Source organism: Pan troglodytes, chromosome 16, assembly GCF_028858775.2.
Source record: "Pan troglodytes isolate AG18354 chromosome 16, NHGRI_mPanTro3-v2.0_pri, whole genome shotgun sequence".
In the NCBI taxonomy this organism is placed as follows: domain Eukaryota; kingdom Metazoa; phylum Chordata; class Mammalia; order Primates; family Hominidae; genus Pan; species Pan troglodytes.
Window position 1 is genome coordinate 8,218,809 of NC_072414.2, and position 26,540 is coordinate 8,245,348.

General features: G+C 41.1%; 1 protein-coding gene across 5 annotated transcripts in view; it reads right to left on the reverse strand.

The window, feature by feature from the left end:
• The window catches only part of GABRG3 (gamma-aminobutyric acid type A receptor subunit gamma3), a 566,182-nt gene that overhangs the window by 257,018 nt on the left and 282,624 nt on the right, over positions 1 to 26,540 (reverse strand). Inside the window, exons 1-2 of one of the 5 annotated variants that reach the window (XM_054666869.2) lie at positions 8,579 to 8,707; positions 6,620 to 6,730 (exon numbers count right to left, since the gene is read on the reverse strand). The exons of 3 other annotated variants lie outside the window; for them this stretch is intronic. In XM_054666869.2, the coding sequence (XP_054522844.1) occupies positions 6,620 to 6,622 (3 nt within the window). In that variant the 5' untranslated portion in view covers positions 6,623 to 6,730; positions 8,579 to 8,707. Of the gene's footprint in view, positions 1 to 6,558; positions 6,731 to 8,578; positions 8,708 to 26,540 lie in introns of those variants that run through there. One more of the 5 variants, XM_054666868.2, reaches the window with a different exon arrangement.

A 26,540-nucleotide genomic window follows, 5' to 3' on the forward strand; every position in this document is an offset into this window, starting at 1 on the left:
TAATCTAAGCTCCTACCTTAAGAAAAAAGAATAGCAAAATTTTTCCAAAGAAAATATAAAAATCATAGCAGAAATCAATGAAATTAGAAAGAAATAAGTAATGGAAAAAAATCAGTAGGGGAAAAAATGAACTAATTAAAAAAATCACTAGTTCTACCAAAGGAATTTCATTTCAGGAATGCAACATAAATAACAAACCTGTTACAGTTTCCAATCACTGTAAAATATGAAATATATAGCTTTAAAAATGACAAAATCTATATAGGATCTATATGCTGAAAGTAAAAAACACGAATTTTAAAAATCAAAGATATAAACAGAAAGACATCCTTTTTTCATGGATTGGAAGATTCAATATTTCAGATGTCACTGCTCTAATCATAACGCTAACCTGTTAGTTTAATATAATATCTACCCAAATCCCATAGCTATAAAAATGTATTCTAAATTTATATAGAAAGGCAAAGAAATCAGAGTAGCTAAAAAATTTTTTTAAAGAGAAGAATAAGTAGTAGTTTATTACTTTACCTGACTATAAGACTTATACATACAACTACAGTAATCAAGACCGTGTGGTACTAGCAGAAGAACAGAAACATCGATCAATAAAACAGAGTAGAGAATCCAGAAATAGACCCATGAAAGGATAACCACCTGACTTTCAACAAAAGTGCAAAAGCAATTCGTTTGAAGAAAGAGAATCTTTTCAATTTATGGTGCTGGAGCACTTGGATATCCATAGGGAAAAAAATGAACCTAAAACTAAGTCTCATACTTTACACAAAAATTAATTCAAAATTGATCATGGACTTAAAAGCAAAATGTAAAACTATGAAACTTTGAGAAGAAAACCTAAGAGAAAATCTTCAAGATGTTTAGCAAGGTGAAGAGCTATTCTACATGAAATCCAAAACACAATGCATAAAAGGAAAAAAATCAATAAATCAGGACTTCAAAATTTAAAATCTTTGCTCTCCAAAACCCTGTTAAGAGGAAGAAAAGACAGTCTACAGACTAAGAGAAAATAGTTGACAAAGACCACATATCTAGAATATATAAGGAGCTCTCAAAACCCAACTATACAAAAACAAACAATTCACTTAGAAAATGAGCAGAAGAAACTAACTGACATTTCACAAAAGAGGAGATACTGATGGCAAATAAGCATACAACTTCATTAACCTTAGTTCCAGAAAGGCAAATTAAAGCCATAAACTTAGAAAGGAAACAGAACGTAACAGCACAGGCTGGAGAGGAGGCACAGAACTCAGATTTCTCCTGCATTGCTACTGGGAATGTAAAATGATCCAGCCACTCTGGGAAACAGCTTGGTAGTTACTGCAAAAAACAAAACAAAACAAAACGAAAGCAAACATACAAAACTCAACATACGCTTACCATATTACACAGAAATTACGCTCTTGGCTTTTATGTCAGAGAAATGAAAACTTATGCCCATACAAAAACCTATACACAGCAGCTTTCTCATAATCACAATATCCAAAATAACGCCAATGGCCTTAAAGGAGTGAGTGGTTAAACAAACTGTTGGGCATGCATACCAGGCAATACTCTTCAGGATTAAAAAGGAACAAACTATTGATACACATAAGTTGGAGAGATGTCAAGGGAATTATGCTGAGTGAGGAAAGGCAATCTCAGAGCAATACCTACTATACAATTCAATTCAAAACCCACTCTTGGAGCACACATTAGTGGTGTCTGGGATTAGGGATGGGGGGTGGCATAGGTGTGGCTGTAAAGGAACAGACAAGAAGATATTCTTCCTGAGATCCCTGTGGTGACAAGACAGTTCTGTGTCTTCTCTGTAGTGGTGGTTACAGGCACCAGACATATAGTAAAAATGCACCGAGGCCAGGCGCAGTGGCTCACGCCTGTAATTTCAGCATTTGGGGAGGCCGAGGCGGGCGGATCACAAGGTCAGGAGTTTGAGACCAGCCTGGTCAATATGGCAAAACCTCGTCTCTACTAAAAATACAAAAATTAGCCGGGCATGGTGGTGCATGCCTGTAGTCCCAGCTACTCAGGAGGCTAAGGCAGAAGAATCGCTTGAACCCGGGATGGGGAGGTTGCAGTGAGTGGAGATCATGCCACTTTACTCCAGCCTGGGCAACATAGTGAGACTACATTTCAAAAAAAAAAAAATGCATCGAGCTATATACAGACACACACAGATGAGTGTGTATAAAGCTGGTGAAATCTGAATGAGGTTTGTGAATTGTGCCAATGCCAGTGTTCTGGTTTGGCTATTGTTACTATAGTTATTATGATAGATGTGGTCCCTGAGGGAAGTGGGGTAAATAGTACCTAGACCTTTCAATACTATTTTTTCAAATTCCTCTTAAACTATAATAATATAAAAATTTAAAGTTAAAGAAATAAAAGATAATGGTTTAATGGCCTCTAAATTTCTTCCTTTTTTATTGTTGAACAGTAGCAGATTTAATTGCAGTTATTCAGAATTACAGTAGTTAGAATTAAGGTCAAAGTCTTTTGTAATCTTTATAGGTACTGTTGTGAAGCAGAGAATAAGGAGAAAAAGTAGAGAAAAAGGCTGAATCCATTACAGTCACCAATGTCAGTTTATCAATAGCTCATTATATAATTATGAGTTTTATGTCCTGGAACAATGAACGTCTGGGAATATTTTTATACTGATTCCACTAATTATGGCTATCAATCTCCTCCAGTTAGGCATCACTGATTCTCAGAAGTCATCAAAGAATTTAAGGTAACTAATTACAAGCTCTGTCTTCATAATTAAACAATATAAACTAGTTTGTACTCAAATGTCTATACCCTGCAATGTTACATAGTTATTAGGGAGCAGGTAAACAATGAACAAAGTGGATAAGGGAGAGAAGGCTGGAAAAGAGCAGGTGACCATCTGTCACACTTTTGCATGACCGCTCATAGAAATCCTCTTCTGTAATGTTCATTTTCTTTGCCCCTTTCTCAAAGAACTGCCTTTCTTTGAGATTTCATCAGGAAAATAAAATGAAGTTGTTTGCAAGATGTCTCTCTGTTGCCAGCCTATACATGGACCTGCCCTCATCACCAACCTTCCCAACAGATTCTCTCCTCCTTCCCTGCCACAGGCAAGGATGTCAGCCTCTGGTTGCAGACCTCTATCTCACTCTGGCTTTCCCTTCTTGAGCATCTTATTAGTTACCAAGTTCTGATTTTTTTCTTCCTTTACTTTCATCTAAACAAACCACAAACTTCTCCCAGATAGCCAATCAATCAAACTCCCGTTTCTATTTTAGCTGGGAAGAAGTGATATAGAATAGAAGTGTTTGTACTACCCTCATAAAACATGTGATCCCAATGGCATGGAATGATATCTACACAAGCTACATAAAATACGTGTCTCACAATCCAAATTTGGAGCCTGCTTCGACTTTGCTTTGTCCAAATGTTTTCCTTACCCTTTAATGCATTGTGTGGACCAGGCATTTCCTGTTTTGAGATGCTATGAGCAAGAAGGCAACACAGACCTGCACCACGCCACTCTTGTTCCTTTATGACTAATGAACTATAAAACAAAATTCCTTAAAAAGAAGCTAATCATTCCCATTCCCAACTCTCTTAGTAACTCGGCCCAGCCTTATTTATTTCTTAATAATTTAAAATTATCATACAGTACACTGAAGCTTTACTGTGCATGAAGTGCTGTTCTGGGTGCTTGGCAGCATCTCATTTAATCCATGAAATATTCTAGTCTGAAAGAACAGACAACGGACAATGGCCAGACCACAGAACTCTGAGTTCTGCAGCCAACAGCCTGGGAAACCTCTGCAGCAAATAGCCTGGGAAGCTAAACCACCACATTTGCACCATTGGCACAGCATATTCGGGATCTGTCAATAACTGAAGCTTCCCTAATTTGTGCTGTCATTTCCAACTCAGAACCAACCTGAAAAAGCCAAATATGTTCCCCAAATCCATCACAAAGAATGCCTGGCTTTTTGTTAGCCTGTGCCAGCTTCCTCATGCTAACAACCTCCTACCAAGGCCTACCCAAAGCCTTCCCTTCTTCTACCACAGAGCCTTCCCACCCTGCCTGCTCTTAAGTCTCTGCCAAATGCAAGGGATGGTGGCTGATCTCCCTTACTAAAGCAACTCTGAATGAACAGCCTCTGCTCGTTCTCATTTGCGGGTTCTTATTTGTTCCCACAAGTCCTGTGGTCCTGCAGGATCATGCATATCTTTTGCAGATGCAGAGACTGATGTGCAGTCAACAGAAACCTGCAGAAGGTCATTATTGCCCAACAGGATCTCTCTGCCACTCCAGTCTCAGAGCCCCCCACTTTCTCCCACCTCCTTGTGCTCATTGTCATTTGCTCTCACTATTAAATAATGCCATAAGCCTCCCCATCGGACCTGCAGTCACAGAAATCAGGGGCTAATGTTTACATTTCTCTTGGTGACTTTAATTTAAATGATTAGAGTGTTTCCTTTTGTCATAGGAAAAGGAATGCGAAACCTGGCCACACACTGAGGACAACTGATCATTTGTCTGTTCTTAACAAGAAGATACATTTTCTCCTATGCCAAAACAGACAGAGGAAGAGTGATGAGCACTGGGAACCATCAGAAATTCAGCCCAGTCTCTGGGGGAACTGACCTGGCTGATCTGGCTGATGCAGTCTGAGACAAGTATCCCAAGAGGGGGATGAACTTTCCTGGACACTGCTCATTAAACACCATTTTCTCCATTCAATTCCCATAGGTCCTGACTGAGTAGGACCAGTTTAAAAGCTCTATCTCAAAAAAATGTTTAAGATACTAAAAATATTGTTATTTTATAATATTTAAAGTATTTGCTATATGAAAGCTGGTCTTACCCCCTGCCAGAAGGGGATAAAACTACATATATAACTCAAAGGGATAGCAGGTACATATAGAAAGAACCATGAAATTTTGAACAATAATACTTAGGTATTCACCAAAAGCTCAAGGTTACTTGACAACCTGGGGACTTTTAAAATGCATAGACTGCAAATCTACTTAACATTTGAGACTGTCACATGCATGGCAGAGTTCATTAATGCCCCTCATCATGGATAAAATCCTTACATTTTATTGTTGCTTAAATCCTAGAGGTCATGGTTAAGCAAATTCACTATGCTCAGGCAGCACGCTGTGGCTCCAAGTTCAGGTTATTGCAGCTCTAATTCTATCCTCTTGCCCTTACTAGACTTCAGTTTAGAAACTCTCGGCATTTCTATGGCGTTGGTCTTTATGTCTACCAAAAACACTTTACTAACTTAAGAACTGGTGGAAAATGCACAATATTTAAATTTAAAAAATCTCTCATAAGGTGGTGCCTTAAGACTAATTTATTTTTTAATGAAAATGCTATTACTTGTCATGACTCATTGCAGTGTCATTTTAGGTAGGATGATATAATAATTGGGCATTAAAAGTAAGCAAAGCACTATGCATGTATAATGTCTGTGTTATATAAGTAGGAAGGATGGTAAATCAGATGAGGGTAGAAGTGCTCCATGGAGGAGTGGGTGAGTCTTGAGGGCTGCTATGGTTTGTTGGTCTACACCAAAACTCGTGTTGAAATTTGATCCCCAGTGTGGTGGTATGGAAAGGTGGGGCCCATAGGAGGTGTTTGGGCCACTGGGCTTGGTACAGTTCTCATGGTAGTGAGTGAGTTTTTGCTGTGGTGAGGCTGGACTGGTTCTTGAGAGAGTGGGTTGTTGCAAAGCAGGACAGCCCTTGGATTTGGTGCCTCTTTGTACCTGTCCACTTCCCCTTTGACCTTCCCTGCCATGTTATGACAAGACACAAAAGCTCCTGCCAAAAGCCAGGACCATACCCTCGAACTTCTCAGCCTGTGGAAGCTCAACAAGCCTCTTTTCTTTAAAAATTACCCAGCCTCAGGTGTCCTGTTACAGCAACACTAAACAAACTAAGACAGAAAAGCAAATACCACAGTCTTTGGGTAGCTCAGCAGCAGGACAAGCAGTCGGACCATGCAATGGCACATGGATTGTCACTTCCAGTCACTACTCTGTCCTTGATCCTACACAATACATAAGTGAAGGCTGTGTCCTCCTGGAATGCTTATGTCTCTTTCTCCAGAGCATCATGACCGCCATGTTGTCAGGAAGCTCAGGCAGCCTATGGAAGGATCCACACGGTAAGGAGCTGAGGTCTCACACCAACAACCACATGGGCAAGCTTGGGAGGAGATCCTCCTTCAGCTGAACCTTTAGAAAGGAGCTTGACTATAACCTCTTCAGAATCCATGAGCTAGAACCACCTAGCTAGGCTACTCATGAATTCCTGAACCCCAGACATGGCAAGATCCCATTTGTTGTTTTAAGCTAAGTTTGGGTGCAATGTATTATGCAACAATAGATAATAAATATACCAGATAAGAAAGTCTGGGAAATGTGATTAGGATTATACTTGGGAAAATGTTTCAGTCATTCAACTGTGTATTATATTGATACTATGAACCAGGCACTGCACCAGGCACTGATATACAGCAGTTGACTAGGCAGATAATCCTGTTACCTGTCTTATGTTCAGGTGACTGTACTTCCTCATCTCCCATGCAACACAGCATAAGACTAACCATTTCTTGCCAGTGGACTGAGAACAGCTCATATGACTTCTGCGCCTTGAGCCATCAGCTTCCTCTTCTATGCTCCCTTTGTTCTTGCTACCAACTGAAGACAGACTCGACCTGGTTTCAACCATGCAGAACATGTTAATATCTTGGTAGTGATGGATCAAAACAAGTTAGAAACCTGGATTTCTGATTTACAAGAGCAGAGTCACTCCACTGACCTGATGGCTCAAAGCAGGGCCATTACATGAAATAATAAAAATAAACTTCTATGTTTTTTAAGCCCTTGACTGTTCAGTTTCTTTGCTGTAGCCTGAACCTTATTGACAAAATTTATAATCCAAAAGAAAAATGTATTAGACACATGATTGAAATAAACTGTATACAGTTACTCCAAAAAATGCAGCGTCTTTCATGTATCAGATAGAATCCCGAGACAATTCTACTTTGGGCTTAGAGGACACATTTCTCTATCATTTTTACTCCTTGTATTTTTTTTTTATCATTGTAGAATAAGAGTCAACAAACTATGGCCTAGCCCACCACCTATTGTGGTAAATAAAGTTTTATTGGAACAGAGCCACATTCATTTGTTTATGTGTAGTCGATGGTTGCTTTTGCACAAGTGCAGGGATGAGTGGCGGCAATAGACCAAATATTTACTCTATGACCCTTTATATGACAGAATCTTTCAATGCCTGTTGTAGGGTATATGTTTCAATGGTAAAATATTTTAGTGAAAACACTTTTCTATTAGCTCATTATTAAAACTCATAATGTCTACTTGTCCTGATTCTATTTTGAATCTCTGAGCAGCCAGGGTTTTTTTCTGTTACTTTCTTGAAGGAAAAAAATAAAACAAGCAATGTCTTTTTGAAGCACTCTTCTTTCTGAATGAGAGCAAAGCACACCCCCACCAGAGTTCTGCTCCCTTCAGAGGTGGCTGGAATGGTGCGCTGTGGGCTGTAGCCACTCTAATTAGTCTTTAACTCTTGTCTTGGTGTGGATGATTCAGCCCTGACTTAGCAGCCAGACTTTCAAAAAAATACAAAAACACTCTTTGGAACAGCTTAGAGTAGGTGCAGTCATAGACACCTCTTTGCAGAGGTCTTTGAAAACACCACTGTACTATACTGTTACAGACATACCATGGCTCTAAGATCAATGACAACATAAAGCCCACTCAGGTATCTCACAGAGCCCACACTGTATGTCACTTAGCAATATGACACAACCCCGCCTGGGGGTTCCAACCCTGGCCCAGTGATGACTGAGTCTTTGTGACAGTGGAACCTAAACACTCTGGGTGCCCAAGAGACAAGGCCACCTCAGCACAGATGCAACTTCCATGAGCCTTAAAGCTCACCCTTGTGAGAATAGCTAAAACTCCTTTTGTCAAGGAAACACCTAGTTACCCACGGGGAATGAATACAGTATAAGAAAGAGGGAAGAAATCCACTAGTCTCTGAGGACAGTCTGGATGGAAACCCTGCCCAGGGCATCTGACACCTGACTGTAACTGGCCCATGCTAGCAGCTGCTCCCCACTACTCTCTTGTGAGAGTGCCACTGAACAAACTGCCTGTGCACCAGGCAGGGCCTGAGACTCCCCTCAAGGAGAGTCAGAGGGAAGGGGAATAGTCACCTCTGGGGAAACTGGTTAACTAGAACCACCCAGGGCCCCAGAATGCACAAGCTCCCAGGGGATACTTATGCAATTAAGCCACCCCAATTTAAGTTAGATGTGAACCTCAACAGTAGTTAGCATGATGGAAAAGACAGGTTTTAACAGCAAAGCTTCCTCCAGACCTCCCCATCACCTGCCTACGCGTCCCTGACCGCTCTCCTCTCTCCTGATCTAAGGTGCATTGGCTCTTGGTGCAGGAGGTCCCTCTGGCGCTGTGCCAGCCACCACACACCCGCTCCCACACGGTTCCCAGGGGAGGCTGTAAGAGTAGGTACTTACAGACAGCTTATTTTCCTGCCATGTTTGTGACTGACTGACTCTAGGTTGCATACCCAGCAGCCATCCTCTTCTGTACCCCTCACCCCAGCTTCTGGGGAGATCTCCTAAAGGGCGTGGCCTGGGGGCTCTGGGGCGTGGCCTGTTGCTCTGAGGGCATGGCCTGAGCTCCGAGGGCGTGGTCTAGGCCTCATTCATCTGCAGCACCTGGCATACCAGCTTGCGCAGCTCCCTGCTTAAGACCCGTGGAAAGCAGCGAGCACGAGGAGGACAGAGTGCAGGTGGCAGCGAGAGGCACCCGCGGAGGCAGTTCTGGTGGAAGAGCCACACACACCTCAAAGGTCTGTCACAGGGCTGGAGAATGGGTCAGGATGTCGGGACAAGCCCTTTCAGCGCGCAGGGCAAGTGCAGGGAGCACTCACTTGCGGAAGAGCCTTTCTCCCTTGTCCTCTCGGGTACTCCTTGTTGTCTGCAGGACCTCCTGGCATGGGAGGACAGAGGGACAGAGAGCTAAACTCCTGTAGGGTTAGCGCTTCACCTCTCTGCTCAGGCTTCCATATCTCAGTCCTTAAAGTTATTGTAAAATCACAACAAATAACAATCCTCACCACCCAGGACCTTGAATTCATCCGTTGAATTTCCTCTACTGTTTCTTCCTGGCCACCCATTCCCCCAAAGAATGGCCTGAGTTAATCCATTCCCCTTATAATGTTTGGTCCTGGATAGTGAATCATGGTGCATCACCTTTTTAAAAATTACATTTTCATTTATGATTGACATGAAATAATGTTACACATTTATTAGGTAAGGGTGATCTTTCAGTGCACGTATAAGCTGTAGAATGATCAAATCAGGATCGTTACCATATCTATCAATTTAGCCATTTCTTTTTGGTGATAACTCTTAGAGTTACATCTCTAACACTCTTGAAATATGCACTCCATTGTTATTTGCTGTAGTCACCCCACTGGGTCACAGAACACCAGAACTTATTCCTTCTAACTGTAACTTTGTACCCGTGGAACAACCTCTCCAATTTCTCCCTGCCCTCCCTAGCCTCTGATAACCACGATTCTTCTCTCAACTTCTGTGAAATCAACTTGTACAGACTCCACATATGAGTGACATCAGGCAGTATTAATATTTCTGTGCAGGGCTTACTTCACTTACTATCTTTCAATAGAACTTTTCCTCTCCATCTGTCTGGCTATGATTTCTGAGTCGAACAAACAGGGCCACATGACCAGCTGTTGAGGGACCCTACTAAACAAACTGGCACGGTCAAGCTCCACACCGACACCAACGTTCGTATTTTAAAGACATAAGGCACACACACAAAAATCAATTATCAGACATCTACACACCTCCTCTTCATGGCTTTTCTCTCCTGCAACAGAGACATTTCTAGATCCTAAGCCCAAACACAGATCATTCATAATATTAATGCAGAAAAACTTGATTCATTTTTCTAAGAGTTGTATTATTATTGTCACCATTTTTATATTACTCTACACCCTGCTATTTTGGATTCTATCTAGAACACTCATTATCTATTCCTGACTTCCCTTTTGCAATGGACTTGAATTTCTTTGAATTTTGGGTAGAAAGGGAATCACTTCTCTATAAGAGGACATAGCAGAAGTATTCAAATTTCAATGTTTCAATAACATAGCTAATATTAGTGAATATTATAGTTAATATTAGTTTATATTAGTAAAATATTTTCCAAGATTCTTAAAACTTAATATAGGCATATATATTTGTAACAGACATGTAGATAGATAGACAGATATGGATATATATATATATATATATGAAAATTAACAATGAAGGATCATTCGGCTGCCCATCACCACTCCTGCTGACCCAGTGATGCCTTTTGATACATGATCCTCAGGCCGATTTCAAGCTGACTTATGTTTTAGCCCATAAATGTACTCGTGTCACCTATTAATGTCAGGACTACGCAGGGCCTGAGACACAAAAGATGAAATATAAATGCTGTGGCTTGCTTTCAAGGGCTTTAGAGTCTTGTAGTCACATAGATGTGTGAAAATTCATTTAAAATATGAAACTTGCTGGGAGGGAGATATGTAGAAAATGCAGTGCAAACACAAGAGCGAGAACACAGTGTGGGGAAGTGATGGTTAGAGGATACAACTTTGAGCTGACGCTTGAAATTAGGATAGGAACTTTCTGGGAAAACCCGGAATTAGAGGCCATGCTAGGAAAAGAACAGCACACACAGAAAGCACAGGGTAATAAGAACAACATGTCACTTGAAATTAGTGAATCAGGTGATGGTGGGCAGGTCCAGGGGGCCTAAGGGAGGTACACGATAAAGTAGACCAATAGAAACTTTTAAAAAAGTATTGGTTACAAATTAAAGTTGTGTAGATATTACACTGAAATCATGGATACCACTGAGGAGTTCTGGGTGAGGCCAACTGCCCTGGCAGGAGGATGACAGATTGGTTAGGGGGCAGTGGAGAGGCGATGCAGTAGTCCAGCTGAGAGGCATGCCTGCTGGACACTGGCAGAAGTGAAGGATGTGATTCATGCTTCTGGCCAAGATGAAGGAAGAAGGATTAGATATACCCTCCTGCCTGAAATAACTACAAAAAATGAACAAGATAAATGAAACAAGAGATTTGCAAGACAGACCCTGGGCAACAGTGTACGAGATTCAGTAATCCCTGAGAAATGAAAATCAAAGGAGGTGACCCCTATGATTGTCCCAGCTAACTGGCTTAGAAGAGTTTCTGGGTCTTAGTGTGAGAAAGGAACACCCAGGGGGAAGCCAAGAGGACTCCTTGAGGTGAAGAAATGAAGCTGAGAGTATGGGAAGACCAAGTTGGGTAGAGTTTGCAAGACAAGAGTGTTAGAAGACAGAACTGCACAGAGATAAAAATATTTGAAATGAATTTGAAAAATACAACATAGCAAAACATGCAGAATGTATCTAAACCAGAACTAGTAGAAAATATATTGCACTAAAGGCAATATTAAAGATAGACCTTAAATCAATCACCTCAGCTTTCACCTTAAGAAACTGGAAAAAGAAAAGCAAATTGATACCACATCTGCCTCCAAAAAATAGAAGAAAGGAAATATAAAAATCAGAGTAAAAATTAATGAAATAAAAAAATTGAGAAAATCAATTGAACTAAAAGCTTGTTATTTGAGATTAATAAAACTGACAAATCTATATCCAGACTGAGCAGAAAAAAGAGAAGACAAATTAGTTGTATCAAAAACCAGAAGAGGTGACATTACCATAGATTCTACTTATATTAAGAGGAGAATAAGAGGATATTTTAAAGAACTTTATGACAATAAATTGGTATCTGAAGTGACATGGACATATTCCTTAAAAAACACAAATGGCCAAATTGCACAGAAGAAATAGATAATCTGAGTATCTTTATATCTATGTTAAAATTGAAATTTCAGTAAAAATTCTTCCCATAAAAAAACTCCATGTCAAGATGACTTCACTAGTGAATGTACTAACAATACCAGTAAAAAACAAAACCTACTCTCTACACACCTTCCAGAAAACTGCAAAGGAGGGACTACATCCCAACTCATTATATGAGGCCAGGATTACCCTGATATCAAAACCAGAAAACGACATCGCAAGAAAAGAAAACTACAGAGCAATATCCCTCACTGGGGATAGAAGCAATTTTTTTAAAAATAGTATATTGAATCCAACAACACATAAAAAGGAAGATGCATCATGATCAAGTGAGGTTTAATGCAGGAATGTAAGCTTGGCCTAGGATCTGCTCATCAATTAATGTAATTCACTGCAATAATTTAAGTAATCATATTAATAAACTAAAAAAGGAAAGCATATAATCATATCAATAGATACAGAAAAATAATTTGTCAAAATTCGTCTATTTTTGTGTTAAAAAAACTCTCAGTAAACTAGAAATAGAAGAGAACTTCCTTAATCAGATAAATGGCATCTATAAATTCCTTGAGCTCAGCTTGGGCAATATAGTGAGAGACCCTCTTTACAAAAAATTCTTAAGATTAGCTGGACTTGGTGGCCTCTGTAGTCTCAGCTGCTTGGGAGGCTGATGTGGGAGGATTGCTTGAGCCTGGGAAGTTGAGACTGCAGTGAACTATGATTGCACCACTGCACTCCATCCTGGGAAAGAGAGCAAGACACAGTCTCAAAGAAAAAAAAAAATCCTTGAGCTAACATGATACTCTAAAGGTAAAAGACGGCCAGGTGCAGTGGCTCATGCCTGTAATCCCCACACTTTGGGAGGCTGAGGCCGGCAGATCATCTGAGGTTGGCAGTTCATGACCAGCCTGGCCAACATGGTGAAACCCTGTCACTACTAAAAATACAAAAATTAGCCAGGCATTGTGGGGCATGCCTGTAATCTCAGCTACTTGGGAGGCTGAGGCAAGAGAATTGCTTGAACCCAGGAGGAGGAGGTTGCAGTGGGCCAAGATCGTGCCATTGCACTCCAACCTGGGCGACAAGAGCAAAACTCTGTCTCAAAAAAAAAAAAAAAAAAAGTAAAAGACTAGATGTTTTCCCCCTAAGATCAGGAACAATATACGGATATCTGCTCTCCATCTGTTAAACTTATATTGAAGGTTCTAGCCAATGTAATAACACATGAAAAAATAAAGAAATAGAAGACATATAGATTGGGCAGGGAGAAGTACAAGTGTAGTTATTCATAGATGATATAATTACTTATGCAAACTATAAAGAAAGGTATTAGCAAAGTTTCAGGATACAATATCAATATACAAAAATAAATTGTATGTCTATATACTAGCCACAAACAATTAGAAGTTCAAATAAAAAAATACCATTTACAATACCATCAAAAATGTAAAATACATGAGCATAAATCTGGCAGAAGATGTAAAACATATGTACATTGAAACCACATAGCATTACTGGGAGAAATTTTAAAAGACTGGAATAAATGGAGAAATAGACTGTGGTTGTATGTCAGAAGACTCAATATTGAGAGCTAATTCTCCCAAATGATAGATTTGATGCATTCCTAATCAAAATCCCAGCAGGACATTTTTTAGAAATTGACAGGCTATTTCTAAAATTTTTGTAGGAATGCAAAGCACCTAAAACAGTCAAAGTAACTTTGAAAGAGAAGAACAAATGTGCAGGATCAAAATCTGATTTCAAGGTTTATTAGAAAGCTACAGTAATCCAGACAGTGTGATAAAGACAAACAGATTGATCAATGGAACAGAACAAAGTCCAAAAACCAATTTTTTGACAAAGGTAAAAACCAATGCAGAAGATAATCTTCAGCATAAAGTACTGAAAGATGGGATATCCATAAGCAGAAAAAAAAAGAATTCCAATCCATACTTCATATTGCATACAAATATTATCTCAAAATGAATGATTGATGTAAATGTAAAATAGAAAACTAAAACTTCCAGAAAAAAAAATCAGGTCCAGGTGTGATGGCTCACGCCTGTAATCCCAGCACTTTGGGAGGCTGAGGAGGGCAGATTACCTGAGGTTGGCAGTTCGAGACCAGCCTGACCAACATGGAGAAAATCTATCTCTTCTAAAAATATAAAATTAGCCAGGCATGGTGGCACATGCCTGTAATCCCAGCTACTTGAGAGGCTGAGGCGGGAGAATTGCTTGAACCCGGGAGGTGGATGTTGCGGTGAGCCGAGATCCTGCCATTGCACTCCAGCCTAAGTAACAAGAGCGAAGGTCAGTCTCCAAAAAAAAAAAAAAAACCAGGAGAAAATCTTCTTGACCTTGTATTTGGTGATGAGTTTTTAGATAAAACACCAAAAGCATGATCCATGAAAAGAAAACAATTGGTAAACTGGACTTCATCAAAATTGAAAACTTCTGCTTTTAAAAGACACAGCTGAGAGAATGAAAAGGCAAGCTGCAGACTGAGAGAAAGTATTTGCAATGTCCATACTTGATAAAGGACTGGTAGCTGGAATGGAAGTGCTCGCTTAAATCGTGTTTCCTAGTTGGGACCAGCATGGTCCTTGAAGACCTGTGTCTGTTCATGTAACTCCCTGCCTAATGCTTTCAGTGCTTCCCTTTGCTCCGATGTGAAGCCCAGGGAACCTGGGTCGTCTTCCACCTGTCTCTATTGCTGTGTCTCAGGTACCCACCCTTTGCTGTCTGTTAGAAATAAGGCTTAGAGTTTTAAGGAAAAATGAGTATTTAGATAAAGGATTTTTAGTAAAATAAATTTATTTTTGCGTAGAAGGGTGTTTTTTGTATGGCTGGTTGTTATGAGAGTATTTAGAACAAAGGAGAGTAGAAGTTTTTATTTTTAATATGACTTTTGTTTTTGCGTTTCATTTTCAATTGACATTGGCTTTTATACTATAGAAGTGACTGGGGGCAGGCTTAGGGTCAGCGGAGGTAGAGGTAGTAATAGAAATAAGGATAGGGTTGTATTGGTGAGATTGGCAATTAGGGAGAGTGGGTTTTTTGGTAAAATGGAGGAGGGGCTTTAGATTGATGTAAACTTTTTTGTAGAGGTTTAACTTTGGTATGGGGTGGTTTAAAGGATGTAGTTTTAATTATTATAAGGTTGTTAGGCTGTGGGAGTAAAGGAAGGGTGTTTTGGTTGTAGATTATTATAATGGTGAGAACTAGGGTTAATTGTAGAAATTAGAGGAATAGGGTAGAGATATTTATTTGAAGAAGTTGGTTGTTTTTGTTTTTTTTAATTTTTATAAGGTATAAAAGATAAGTATTAAGAATAATGGTTTGGGGTGAGTTACATTCAGTTATATTAATAATGAATTAGTAATAGAGTGAGGAAAGAGGGAGAGACGATATAAAAGGTATAAAAGAATTAAGAATTAAGTTTTTTTTGTTTTAATTTGGTAGGGCTTGACTGGAATAATGGCTTATAATTTTGAAGGCGATGGTGGCGGTTTTTTGACTTAGGTGTGGTGAGTTTACTTTTATGTTGTTGTTTGGATTGTAGTTTTAGTAGTTAGGAGTATTCATAAGGTTTTTTTTTTTTAAGCTGGTTTGAGGGTTTTTTATAAATTTTTTGACGAGGATGTGATTTTTAGGTTGGTGTTGATGTGCTGGGAGCTTTAGGGGTAGTGTTTGTGTTAGGATACTTTGTTTTAAGAGAAAAGAAAGTAGACTAAGTATATAGGTTTTGAGGAACTGATGTTTGGTTTTAAATGTAGGGACATTAGTAGTACAATGTAAATAAGGCAGTCCATATAGTATTTTATAAGGGGATAAACTAATATTTTTTGAGGGGCAGTTTTGATTTTTAATAAGGCAGTGGGGAAGCATTTAGTTTAGGGTAATTGGGTTTTTAGGACTAATTTGGTTAGGTGGATTTTTAGAGTTTGATTTTTTTTATTTTTATTTTTTGAAAAGGATGGATGCTAAGGGATATGGTACTTTTATTTTATGTTTAGTATTTGGGCTAATCTCGCACTCCCTAACCATTTCTCCAGTTTCTCCAGAGGCCGCTGTCTGTTTCTTCTGGCTTCTAGATCCTCCCTCTGTTGTTACTTCTGATTTGAATCCTGCCCTCTCCTCTGTGCCCCTCCCTTGCCCAACAGTCTCCCTTCCCATCCCCTACTATATCTGGCACGTCTCCCCGGTATATGTTCTCAAAGCATCCTGTACTTCTCTTTTCCAGCACTTTTCTTTTCTTTTTTTTTTTTTTTTTTTTTTTTGACAGAGTCTTGCTCTTTCGCCCAGGCTGGAGTGCAGTGGCGCGATCTCGGCTCACTACAAGCTCCGCCTCCCAGGTTCACGCCATTCTCCTGCCTCAGCCTCCGGAGCAGCTGGGACTACAGGCGTTTTACCACTGCAATTTATTAAGCGACAGTCCGTCCGGTGGTTGTCTAAACATGGGACCATGTGCACTGTCTCAGCCTGCAGCATGACCCCACACATAAAAAGAATTCACAAATATGTGTGTAAGAAATCATAACTGAATACAATTAACTTTGCAGAGATGAGTCAGGCATAGCATTTGGGGTTTATAAATTTAAGTTTAAAATTTTTCCCACAGATAGATGGAAAGAAAACAAAGGTTTTAAATATTTGGGGTTCCATCTGTGCATCGGACGCTCCCATCTGCTCCTAAAATGGCTAATCACAGGTCTCATCTGCTTGTTTGAGAAAGTGTTTGACAAGTTCAAATCTCTTAATGTGGGGAAATATCCTAGTATCAGTCATTTCTGTCATAGAAGGAACAGCTAGAGGAAATTAGGACCTGGTGACTTCAGCAGAAAACAGCATTACATATTGCAGGTTAATTTTCTCAGGACTTAACAGTTTACAGATGACTGACCATGGGGGTTGAGATCAATGGATCACTAAACTCTGGAAAACAAGATTCTGGCTGTAACGCCACATTTCTGTGCTAAATTTAAATCACCTTTGTTTCTCCATATAAGCCCTAGTGATAAATTTCTCATCGATTTCTTTCCGAGAAGTTTACGGTCACTGTCACCTTGTCATGACTGCTGATGCGGCACTAGCGTTCTGCATTATCTGTGACAGCCCCTGGCATTGACCTAAGTGGGTTTTGATGGTTCCCTTTCCAAAGTGGAATTTATTTAATATTTATCCTGGGCTACAATGGGAATGAGAGTCCGGTTGATTCAAAACCAATAGCTCTCACCTGTGCCAAATCAATATAGTAATCAGTGGAGAAAACATGTGTTTCTCTCTTGCAGAAAATAGCGCTAGGCATAGTGAAGAAAGAAAGAGAAAACATATAAGTTAGTGCACTCTCTGTTATCTCAAAATTATTTGCTGATTTAAAAAAATGTATTTATTTTGTGCGGAAAGTGGCACTAAGCAGAATAAAGAAACAGAGACAAGGCATATAATTACGTGGACTCCATTTTCTCAAAATCATTTGCAAATTTTAAAAAGAACCTTAATTCAATAGATTTCTTCTAAGTCATGTAATTGTCTTCTGATTCTACATACGCTTCCCTACAAAGTTCTCCAATAGCCGAAGACAATATCTACACCAGGTAAGGACATCGCCCCACTTCAAATGAGTAAGAATGACAAACGTGACGGAAACGTGTGAGCTTCCTCAATACTCAGATGGGGTGGGGGCGGCGATGAGAAAGGTCACCCAGGTATCATCCTCTGACGCTGCAGAACTGGGTCCTGAGAAGAAACTGTTCACTGAAGAAGGGAAGTGGAGATGGAGAAAGGAATCACTAAGGCCCTCAGTGGTGATGAACTCTACACATCCTGTTGCATTCTTGCTTTGGACATAGCACTCTTACCATCAGCAATGTGGAGAGGGATCTTGTCTAAAGACACCCAGGATTACTGGGTAGAAGAGTCCACAGACTACCTCCAGCTTAGACCTCAAAACAGCAAACAGACGCAAATGCGTGGGAAGGCCCATTAAACACCGAGGCACTCAGCTCCCCTTGCCTGGTGCAGGTGACCTTTCCTTCTCCTTCAGGGACACATGGTCTCCTGCCATCGCCTTAGCAAGGATGCCCAGATGTGGGACGTTTATCATTGACTTCTGCTCTAATGAAGGAAGTCTAGAAGGGAAAGAATTTGAGAGAGCATGGCTGGCTGGAAGGCATGATGGAATCTTTCCTTGGGGATTCATTGGAAGAGAGGGAGAAAGAAACCATAAAGAGTAAAGCCATTTAGTGAAGAGGTTTTGGGCATACATAAGATGCAGCTGAAATGGAACCCGGAGGCTTACAGGGAAAATAACGGAAGAAACATTATTATTGGCCTAAACTCTCAGATATAAATATAGAGAGTGGAGGCATTTTTATTCCAATAGAAGCGTAACAATGTAATAGCATCCTTTGTTTGGGCTGAAATAAACTTTTCGATAATCTTGTAAGGTAAGAAGTTGCTCCCACAGATGGAAATACGCCAGGGAAGGTTTATATGAAGAAGAAAGGAAAGGGATAGTTTTTACTCATAAGTCTTTGTCAACAAAAATGTCAGTTTGATGAATATCAAATATATTTCATATGTTTTAAAAATATTTTACATAATTACACACCTTCATATTCAATTACATACACATATATTAAATATATATATATGAATACTGTAGTACGTAAGGGTGTGTGATGGGCATTAACAGCACCGTGCCCATCTCACCAACGCAAATCCCTCCGTCTTGAGCAGACACAGTGGCACTTGGGGGACTGGGGAGAGATTCATTCTTTCCACTCTTTCCAGTCCTGACAGTTAACTCCAGATCTCTAGGTAATACCTTCTCATTAAAATACATCTTGATTTATCAATTTTAGACTCCAATACATCAAACCAGTCCTCCCAATATGGATATAAGACTATTAGTTATATTGGTTACCTTTGTAACTTTAAATAATCTACCTTCAACCATTTCCTTCTTCTAGAGACACCTTGATTCCTAGTGCAATAGAATAAGCTGACCTTTGCTTCCATCCTTTCCTCCCATTCCTCAGATCCTAATTTCTGTCATTTATAAACATAATTAAAGTTTGCATATTTGTTTTTAAAGTTGAAAATCAATAAATAATTATCATGATTGTGACTATGCAATGTATACTTTTTTAAACCCACAAAACAGGTAGAATACTACTGTAGAATACCATTGTGTCCTTGTATTTCCATGCATCCTGTGCGTTTCCCCGTGATTTCCTCTTTCTGTCCTGTGCTGCCCCGTGTCATACCTCTCAGTGCACACCTGCCTCTTCCCAGAGCCTTACTCCTGCTCCCGACCACATCAGCTCATTAGGACAGGTTCTCCAGCCTGCCACCCAGCAACACCTGGGGCTCCTTCATCAGGCCCCTATGTTGGCCTCCCTGTTTCCTGGATCCAGTGTCTTTCTTGACATTTGATTTATCATGCCATTTTGCTGGAAGGAGGCCAACTGTCTGAGTCCTTGAACATACAATCATCCCTCAGTATATGTGGTGGATGGGTTCCAGGACCCCACAGACACCAAAATCTATAGATGCTCAAGTCCCTAAGATAAAATGGCATGGTGTTTGCATCTAACCTATGCACATCCTCCAGCACAATTTAAATCGTCTCTAGATTACTTACACTACCTAATACAATGCAAACGATACATAGTTATTATACTGTGTTGTTTTATTTGTACTGTTTTATTTATTGTTTTTAAAAATATTTTTTATTTATGATTGGTTGAATCCTTGGAATGCAGAACTCACAGATAAAGACCTACTGTTTACAGGTGTCTTTATTTTACCGTGCACCATGTTATAGACTGAATTTTGTCCCCTAAAATTCATACGCTGAAGTCCTATGCCCCCATGTGACTGTGTTTAGAGATAGAGCCTTTAACAAGGTGATTAAGGTTAAACGAGGTAGTAAGAGTGGGCCCTAATCCAACAGGACTGATGTCCTCATCCGAAAAAATAGATGGGGACTGCCTGAGTAAGAAAAGACCATGTGAGGACACAGCAAGCAGCATCTGCAAGCCAAGGAGAGAGGCCTCAGGGGAAGCCAGCCCTGCCCACACCTTGATCCTGGACTCCCAGCCTCCAGAACGGAGAAAATACATTTCCATTGTTTAAGCCCCACTGTCTGTGGTACTTAGTTACAGCAGCCCGGGCAGACTAAGACAACACATGATAGACAGGAGTCCCGAGGATGGAAATTAGGACACAACATTATTTTTCTGGAGAAGTTTCAACACATCTTCCCAGGCCCTTTGTCTTGCAACATCCAGTGTCACTGAGGAAGATTCTCAATCTATCTAATTCTCTTTCCATTCACAGCTGACTTTGATCCCTGGGGTCGCAAAATTTCACAGACAGGTGTTGTGGTACAAATTTCTGTTTTTCTAGCCATTGAATCTGGCGTTTGATCTTCCCCATATGTGGATTCCCTACTCCACCTGCCTTCCACCTTCCAAGATATTTCACATAATATCTTGTCTCCATTGTAAATGAAGTGCCATTTAATACCTCATTCAATGGAAAGGATGGCGGAAAGAGGGACGAATATGCACCTTCCCTCTCTATCTGCTAAGTGAAGAGACTTACTGACAAGTTAACCCCCAGAAGGCCAAGAGCTCTTCTCAACTTAACTCTTACTACCAATGGAAGGGTGTGGAGGAGCTGGGAACTCTAAGAGAGTAGGACCTTGCTGCCCTGGAATTAGTGAAAGTAAGGAAATAATGATTTCTTTGCATCTCAAGTAGACACATTCTCAAGGCTTTGAGACAACAGGAGAGCCTGTAAAGCTATGTCCTGACTACAATAAGTAGAAACAAGGAGGCTCTGCAGAAAGCCTCCGCTCTGCTCACCCTACCAAAGGACATCCCCAAGACAGAGAAGGACGGAGCCCAGTGGCACAAAGCTGCACCTCCAAACTGGCAGGGGAGTAAGTGGCAGATGTCAGGAAGCTAAAGCCTCCTGATAGGCTGAGTAGTCACCACATGACCCAGCAATGCCACTACTTCGTTTAACCAAAGGAAGGGAAATCAGTACATCAAAGAGATACCGCAGCCCCATGGTTACTGCAACACTACTCACAATAGTCAAGACAGAATCAACTTAAGTGACCAAACAGACGAATAAAGAAAATGTGGTGTATACATGGAATACTATTCAGCCATAAAAAAGAATAAAACCCTATCATTTGCAGCAACATGGATGAGTCTGGAGTTCATTATGTTAAGCAAAATGTCAGGCTCAGATAAATACCACATGTTTTCATGTAAATGTGGAAGCTAAAAGGAAATGTGAGCTCACAGAAGTAGGATGTAAACTGAGTATTAGAGGCTGGGAAGGCGTGTTGGAGGAGGCTGCGGAGAGAAGAGGTTGGCTATTGGATACAAAACTATGGCCAGATAAGAGGAATGAGTTCCAGTGTTCCGCAGCACTGTAGGGTGAATACGGTTAACTATAACTTACTGTACATTTTCAAAAAGCTAGAAGAGAGGATTGTGAATGTTCCTACTACAAAGATATGATAAATATTTGAGGTGGTGGATATGCTAATTACCCTGATTCGGTCATTGCATACTATATGCATGTATGGGAATATCACGCTGTATCCTGTAAATATGTACAGTAATTACATGTCAACTAGAAATAAAAGGGCAAAGAAAGTACTAAGCAAAAGAGTCTTCTTTTGCTTTGGTCTCAGAGCAAGCCAAAGGAAGCATCAGGCTGGCAGTGTATCCCGAGAAGGCCAGGAAGGTGCAGTGTGTGCCCCATGGCTCACACTCAGCTATGCAGAGGGTGCAGAGCCTCTGGAAAATGGTCCCGCATGCTGCGTGGGTCACTCAGAACCAGGAGTTACAGAGGAGCCATTTCTCAGGCTGCGAACAAGGTGAACCTGGAAACTAGAGGGGGAGGAGAGACAGAGGTGAATGGTGCAGGCACTTTTTAAAATATCATGCTTTCATTACTATTATATATGTTGGGCATTAAAATTACCATGATACTGAAATAAGGTAATAAGGTATAGCTTTATATGCCTAATCCTGTTTGCATCCACTAACCATGGGTGCCTGAGGTCACCTCCCCACTTAGGCTGCCCTCAGAAATTGCAATTTTCCCTTACAATGCCCTTGTGAGGCCATGGCCACCCCTCAGCCCGTCGTTACCCATTAGCAAGGACAGCAGGGCGTTTCCAAGGAAGCTGTGGGGAATCCACAAATCACTTGATTGTTCTTTAAATATAAATAGCATTTTCCCTTTTGAACTATGAAGTCTTATAACTTTATTAACTAAAATAAGAAAGACCTCACGCTGGGCACAAGGCTCACGTCTATAATCCCAACACTTTGAGAGGCAGAGGTGGGAGGATCACTGGAGCCCAGGAGTTCAAGACAAGTCTGAGGAACATAGCAGGACCTCATCTCTATAAAAAGTTAAAAAAAAAAAAAAAAACAGCCACGTGTGGTGGTGCATGCACATAGTCCCAGCTACTTGGGAGGCTGAGGCTGGAGCCCTGCAGTGAGCTACGATCATGCCACTGCACCCCAGCCTGGGCAACAGAGCAAAACCACGTGTCTAAAATTTTTTAAAATTACAAAATCCTCTCAGTTTTCCAGAACTGGAAATGGTAGGTACAGCTTCTTCAATAAATGGTGCTGGGAAAACTAAATATCCCCATGCAAAGAATAAAACTAGATGGACCCTTATACTATAAATGAAAATCAACTCAGAAATATCTTAAAGACTTCAATGTAAAACCTGAAACTATAGAACTTCTAGGAGAAAACAGGGAAAAAGCTCCATGACATTGGTCTGGGCAGTGATTTTTTTGAAAATGATCCCAAAAGCACAGACAATAAAGGCAAAAATAGACAAATGAGACTGCACCCAACTAAAGGATAAAATCAACAAAGAGACAACCTACAGAATGTGGGAAAATATTTTCAAATTGTACATTCGATAAGGGATTAATACCCTAAATATACAAGGAACCCAATTCAATAGCAAGAAAACAAATAAACTGATTTTAAAAAGGACAAAGGACCTAAAGAGACATCTCTCAAAAAAAAACAACAAAAAAACACAAATGGCCAACAGATTTATTAAAAAATGATCCATACCACTAATCATCCAAGAAATGCAAATTAAAACCACAACGAGGCATCACTTCACAGTTAGAATTATTATGATCAAAACGACAAAAGACAATTCTTGGCAAGGATGTGGAGAAAAGGGAACCCTAGTGCATTGTTGATGGGAATGTAAATTAGTATAGCCATTAGAAAAAAACAGCATGGAGGTTCCTCACAAAATCAAAAATTGAACTGCCATATGATCCAGCAATCCCACTGCTGGGTATCTGTCCAAAGAAATGACATCAGTATGTCCAGGAGAAGTCTGCAGTCCCGTGCTTTGCAGCAGTATTCACAATATGACATGGACCTAAGGGCCCTTCAAAGTGTAGCAGTGGAACAGCAAAAGAACTAACATAACTCACTCCATTTTTGTTTAAGGGGTCTTTACCCATTCCTGCGCATAGGATAGGATAATCTTAGAGCATTGAGGTAACAGGCAAAACCGGCAATCGTGTAGTTTTTAAAACTAACCTGGGGTTAAAGAAGACGTATGTAAACACGTTTTGTTAATGATTTATAGAAGCAAAGACTGTCCTGACCAAAGACAAAGGAGTTCCCACCCTCCTCAGAACCTTGCTGGCACCCCCAAATGTCTGAGGTCATCAGTCACATCTTGATCCCAGCCCCCTTCTCTTCTCCCCGCCCTGCTACCCTTAACATAAGAGTCTAAAATTTGGTTTTTTTTCTTTTTTTCTTTTTTTTTTTTTTGAGACAGAGTCTCGCTCTGTCGCCCAGGCTGGAGTGCAGTGGCACGATCTCGGCTAACTGCAAGCTCTGCCTCCCGGGTTCACGCCATTCTCCTGCCTCAGCCTCCCAAGTAGCTGGGACTACAGGCGCCCTCCATCGCACTTGGCTAATTTTTTGTATTTTTAGTAGAGACGGGTTTCACCATGTTAGCCAGGATGGTCTCGATCTCCTGACCTCCTGATCCACCCGCCTCGACCTCCCAAAGTCCTGGGATTACAGGCTTGAGCCACCACGCCTGGCCTCTCTGTCCTCTCTTTCTAGGTCACATCTCCTCTGACCCTCTTGCTTCCCTCTTACAAAGACCCTGGTGATTGGATTGGGCCCACGTGAAGAATCCAGTATAACCTCCCCATCCCAAAATCCACAACTCAATCACATTTGCAAAATCTCTTTTGCCATGTAAAATAACATAGACACAGGTTCTGGGAATTAAGAAGTGAACATCTTTGGTGGAGAGAGAGGGTCATTATTCTGCCTTCCACACTCACTAACAATGGGTAAAAAGTCACTAAACACATGCTCTTCCCGTTTCTAGGGAGTTTTGGCATCTTCAAAGCCAATTTGGAAGAAAGGTGCTGTGCATCCCCAGAACCTGCCCACCCTGAAGGCAGCAGACCTGGCTACCAGCCTGGCTCTGCCCTCAGCAGATGTATCATCCACTGCTCCTGTGAGCTGAAGTTCAGAAATCAGCATTCCCAAGGTCTGGGAGGATGCATGTGATAAAATACATAAGGTGCTTCCTGGAGCTGAATAAGTACCAGGATTTAAAAGAGTGAGGACAGATCATCAATACATTTCCAAAAAAAAAGGAAAGATGAAAATGGAATACAAGCTGCCATTTGAAAAGATATCGGTAAAAGGAATGGTCTGAAACAGAATGGTAACTGTGAGAACAGGCAGCACCCAAACACCTATTTAGTTCCGTTTTGTCCCTGAGTAAACTAAGAGTGAAACAAGATCTGAGAATCCTAACAACTCTGATCACTGCCATGGTCTGGGTCCTATAGAATTGGCACGTGGCAAGGGTTCTACATGCTATGAAAGTCTGTTAGAGAATCATCCCACGGCACTGACTGTACCACCCTTGGTGTTTGGAGCTTGGGACTCTTGATTTCACAGGACATTCTCGAGGAGGAATCCAGCCCAGGGGGTAAGAGGCAGAAGGGTGGATCCACAGGCTCCTGCTCCTGCCACCCCAGGTTTGCCTGAGGATGAGCCCTGTGGGGAGGAGTGCAACTTGTTGCTTGCTCGGCATCAATAGTGAAGCCCACAGGAGGCAGCCGCTGTCAGGCAGCCCTGGGAGCAGGAAGGAGTCTATGCAGAGCCAGGATCTTTGCAGGGGCTGGGCCTGGACAAACTGCAAAGGCCTGAGCAGAGGGATCAGAGCCCAGAGTGACCGTGGGAGGCATCTGGTGCAGGGGGTATCAGGGCCGGCTGTGGGTGCACCTCCCAATTCTGTCTCAGAGCACCCCAGGCACCTCACCTCTCATTCCATGTCTGTCTGTCTGTCTGTGTCTGTCTCTCTCTCTCTCAATAAAGCTCTAGCTATTTGTCTCCCTGCTCCCTGACTTTGTGCCTACCCAACTGTGCTCTATTTCCACAGAGCAGTGCTATGACCTGGGTGTTTGTGTCCCCCCCAAATTCATACATTGAAATCTATCTCCCAAAGTGATTATTTTAGAAGAAGGAAGGGCCTTTGGGAGCTCTCACAAATGGGATCTGCACTCTTATGAAAGAGGCCCCTGAGAGCGGCCTTGTCCTTTCCATCATGTGAGGTTAGAGTGAGAAAACGGCCACCTATAAACCAGGAGGTGGGCCCTCATCACGCACTGAATCTGCCAGCACCTTGATCTTGCACTTCCCTGCTTCCAAAACTGTGAGAGATAAGTTCCTGTTGTGTATAAGATACCCCATTTGTAGTATGTTGTTATTGCAGCCCAAAAGACTAAGACAAGCAACCACAGAGAAGATCCATATAAGCTAGAAAATGCAACTCCCTTAACTAAACAACACAGTAGCGTACTCAGATGAACAGGCGAGAACCCTCCTGTGTGACATGCTCCATCTGACGGCATCTCTCCCCTGCGCCTTCTCAAGAGTCCCTGGCCTCTCCCTGGCCCTGCCTCCCTCCCTCTGGAAACCTCGCAGCCTGGTTCTTTTCTCCCCAGCCTGCGTCCCCACCTGGCATATCTCCAGGGGCACCTGTTAGTGTGTGGAGCCGCTGAAGGCCAGGGACCTGCATTGTCGCCAGTGCATTCCAGGGCTGGGTTTCTGCAGCTATTTGAAGATTCCAAAAACTACAGAAAAACAAGTTCTCCAAAGAAACTCAGAGATTCTTTAAAGCAAGGTTATTATAGTCAGTAATTTGGAAAATTAATTTCAAGCATGAGATCAGGTCACTTCTTTCGTTATGGGGAAGAAATGTCAATTGGAAAGCGACATAACCTCTGAGGATGACTCTATTTAAACCAGGAAATTTAAAATATCACCAGCCAGTCATTCATTCCTCTCCTTAATGTGAAATTGAGCTACTGCGAGAAGCTGAAAATAAAGGAACCAAAACTCAGCTCACGGTAAAATGGAAATTATTACTTCCCATTCCATTGTATTGCAAAAGACAACCCAGCTGGCTCAGTGGCAG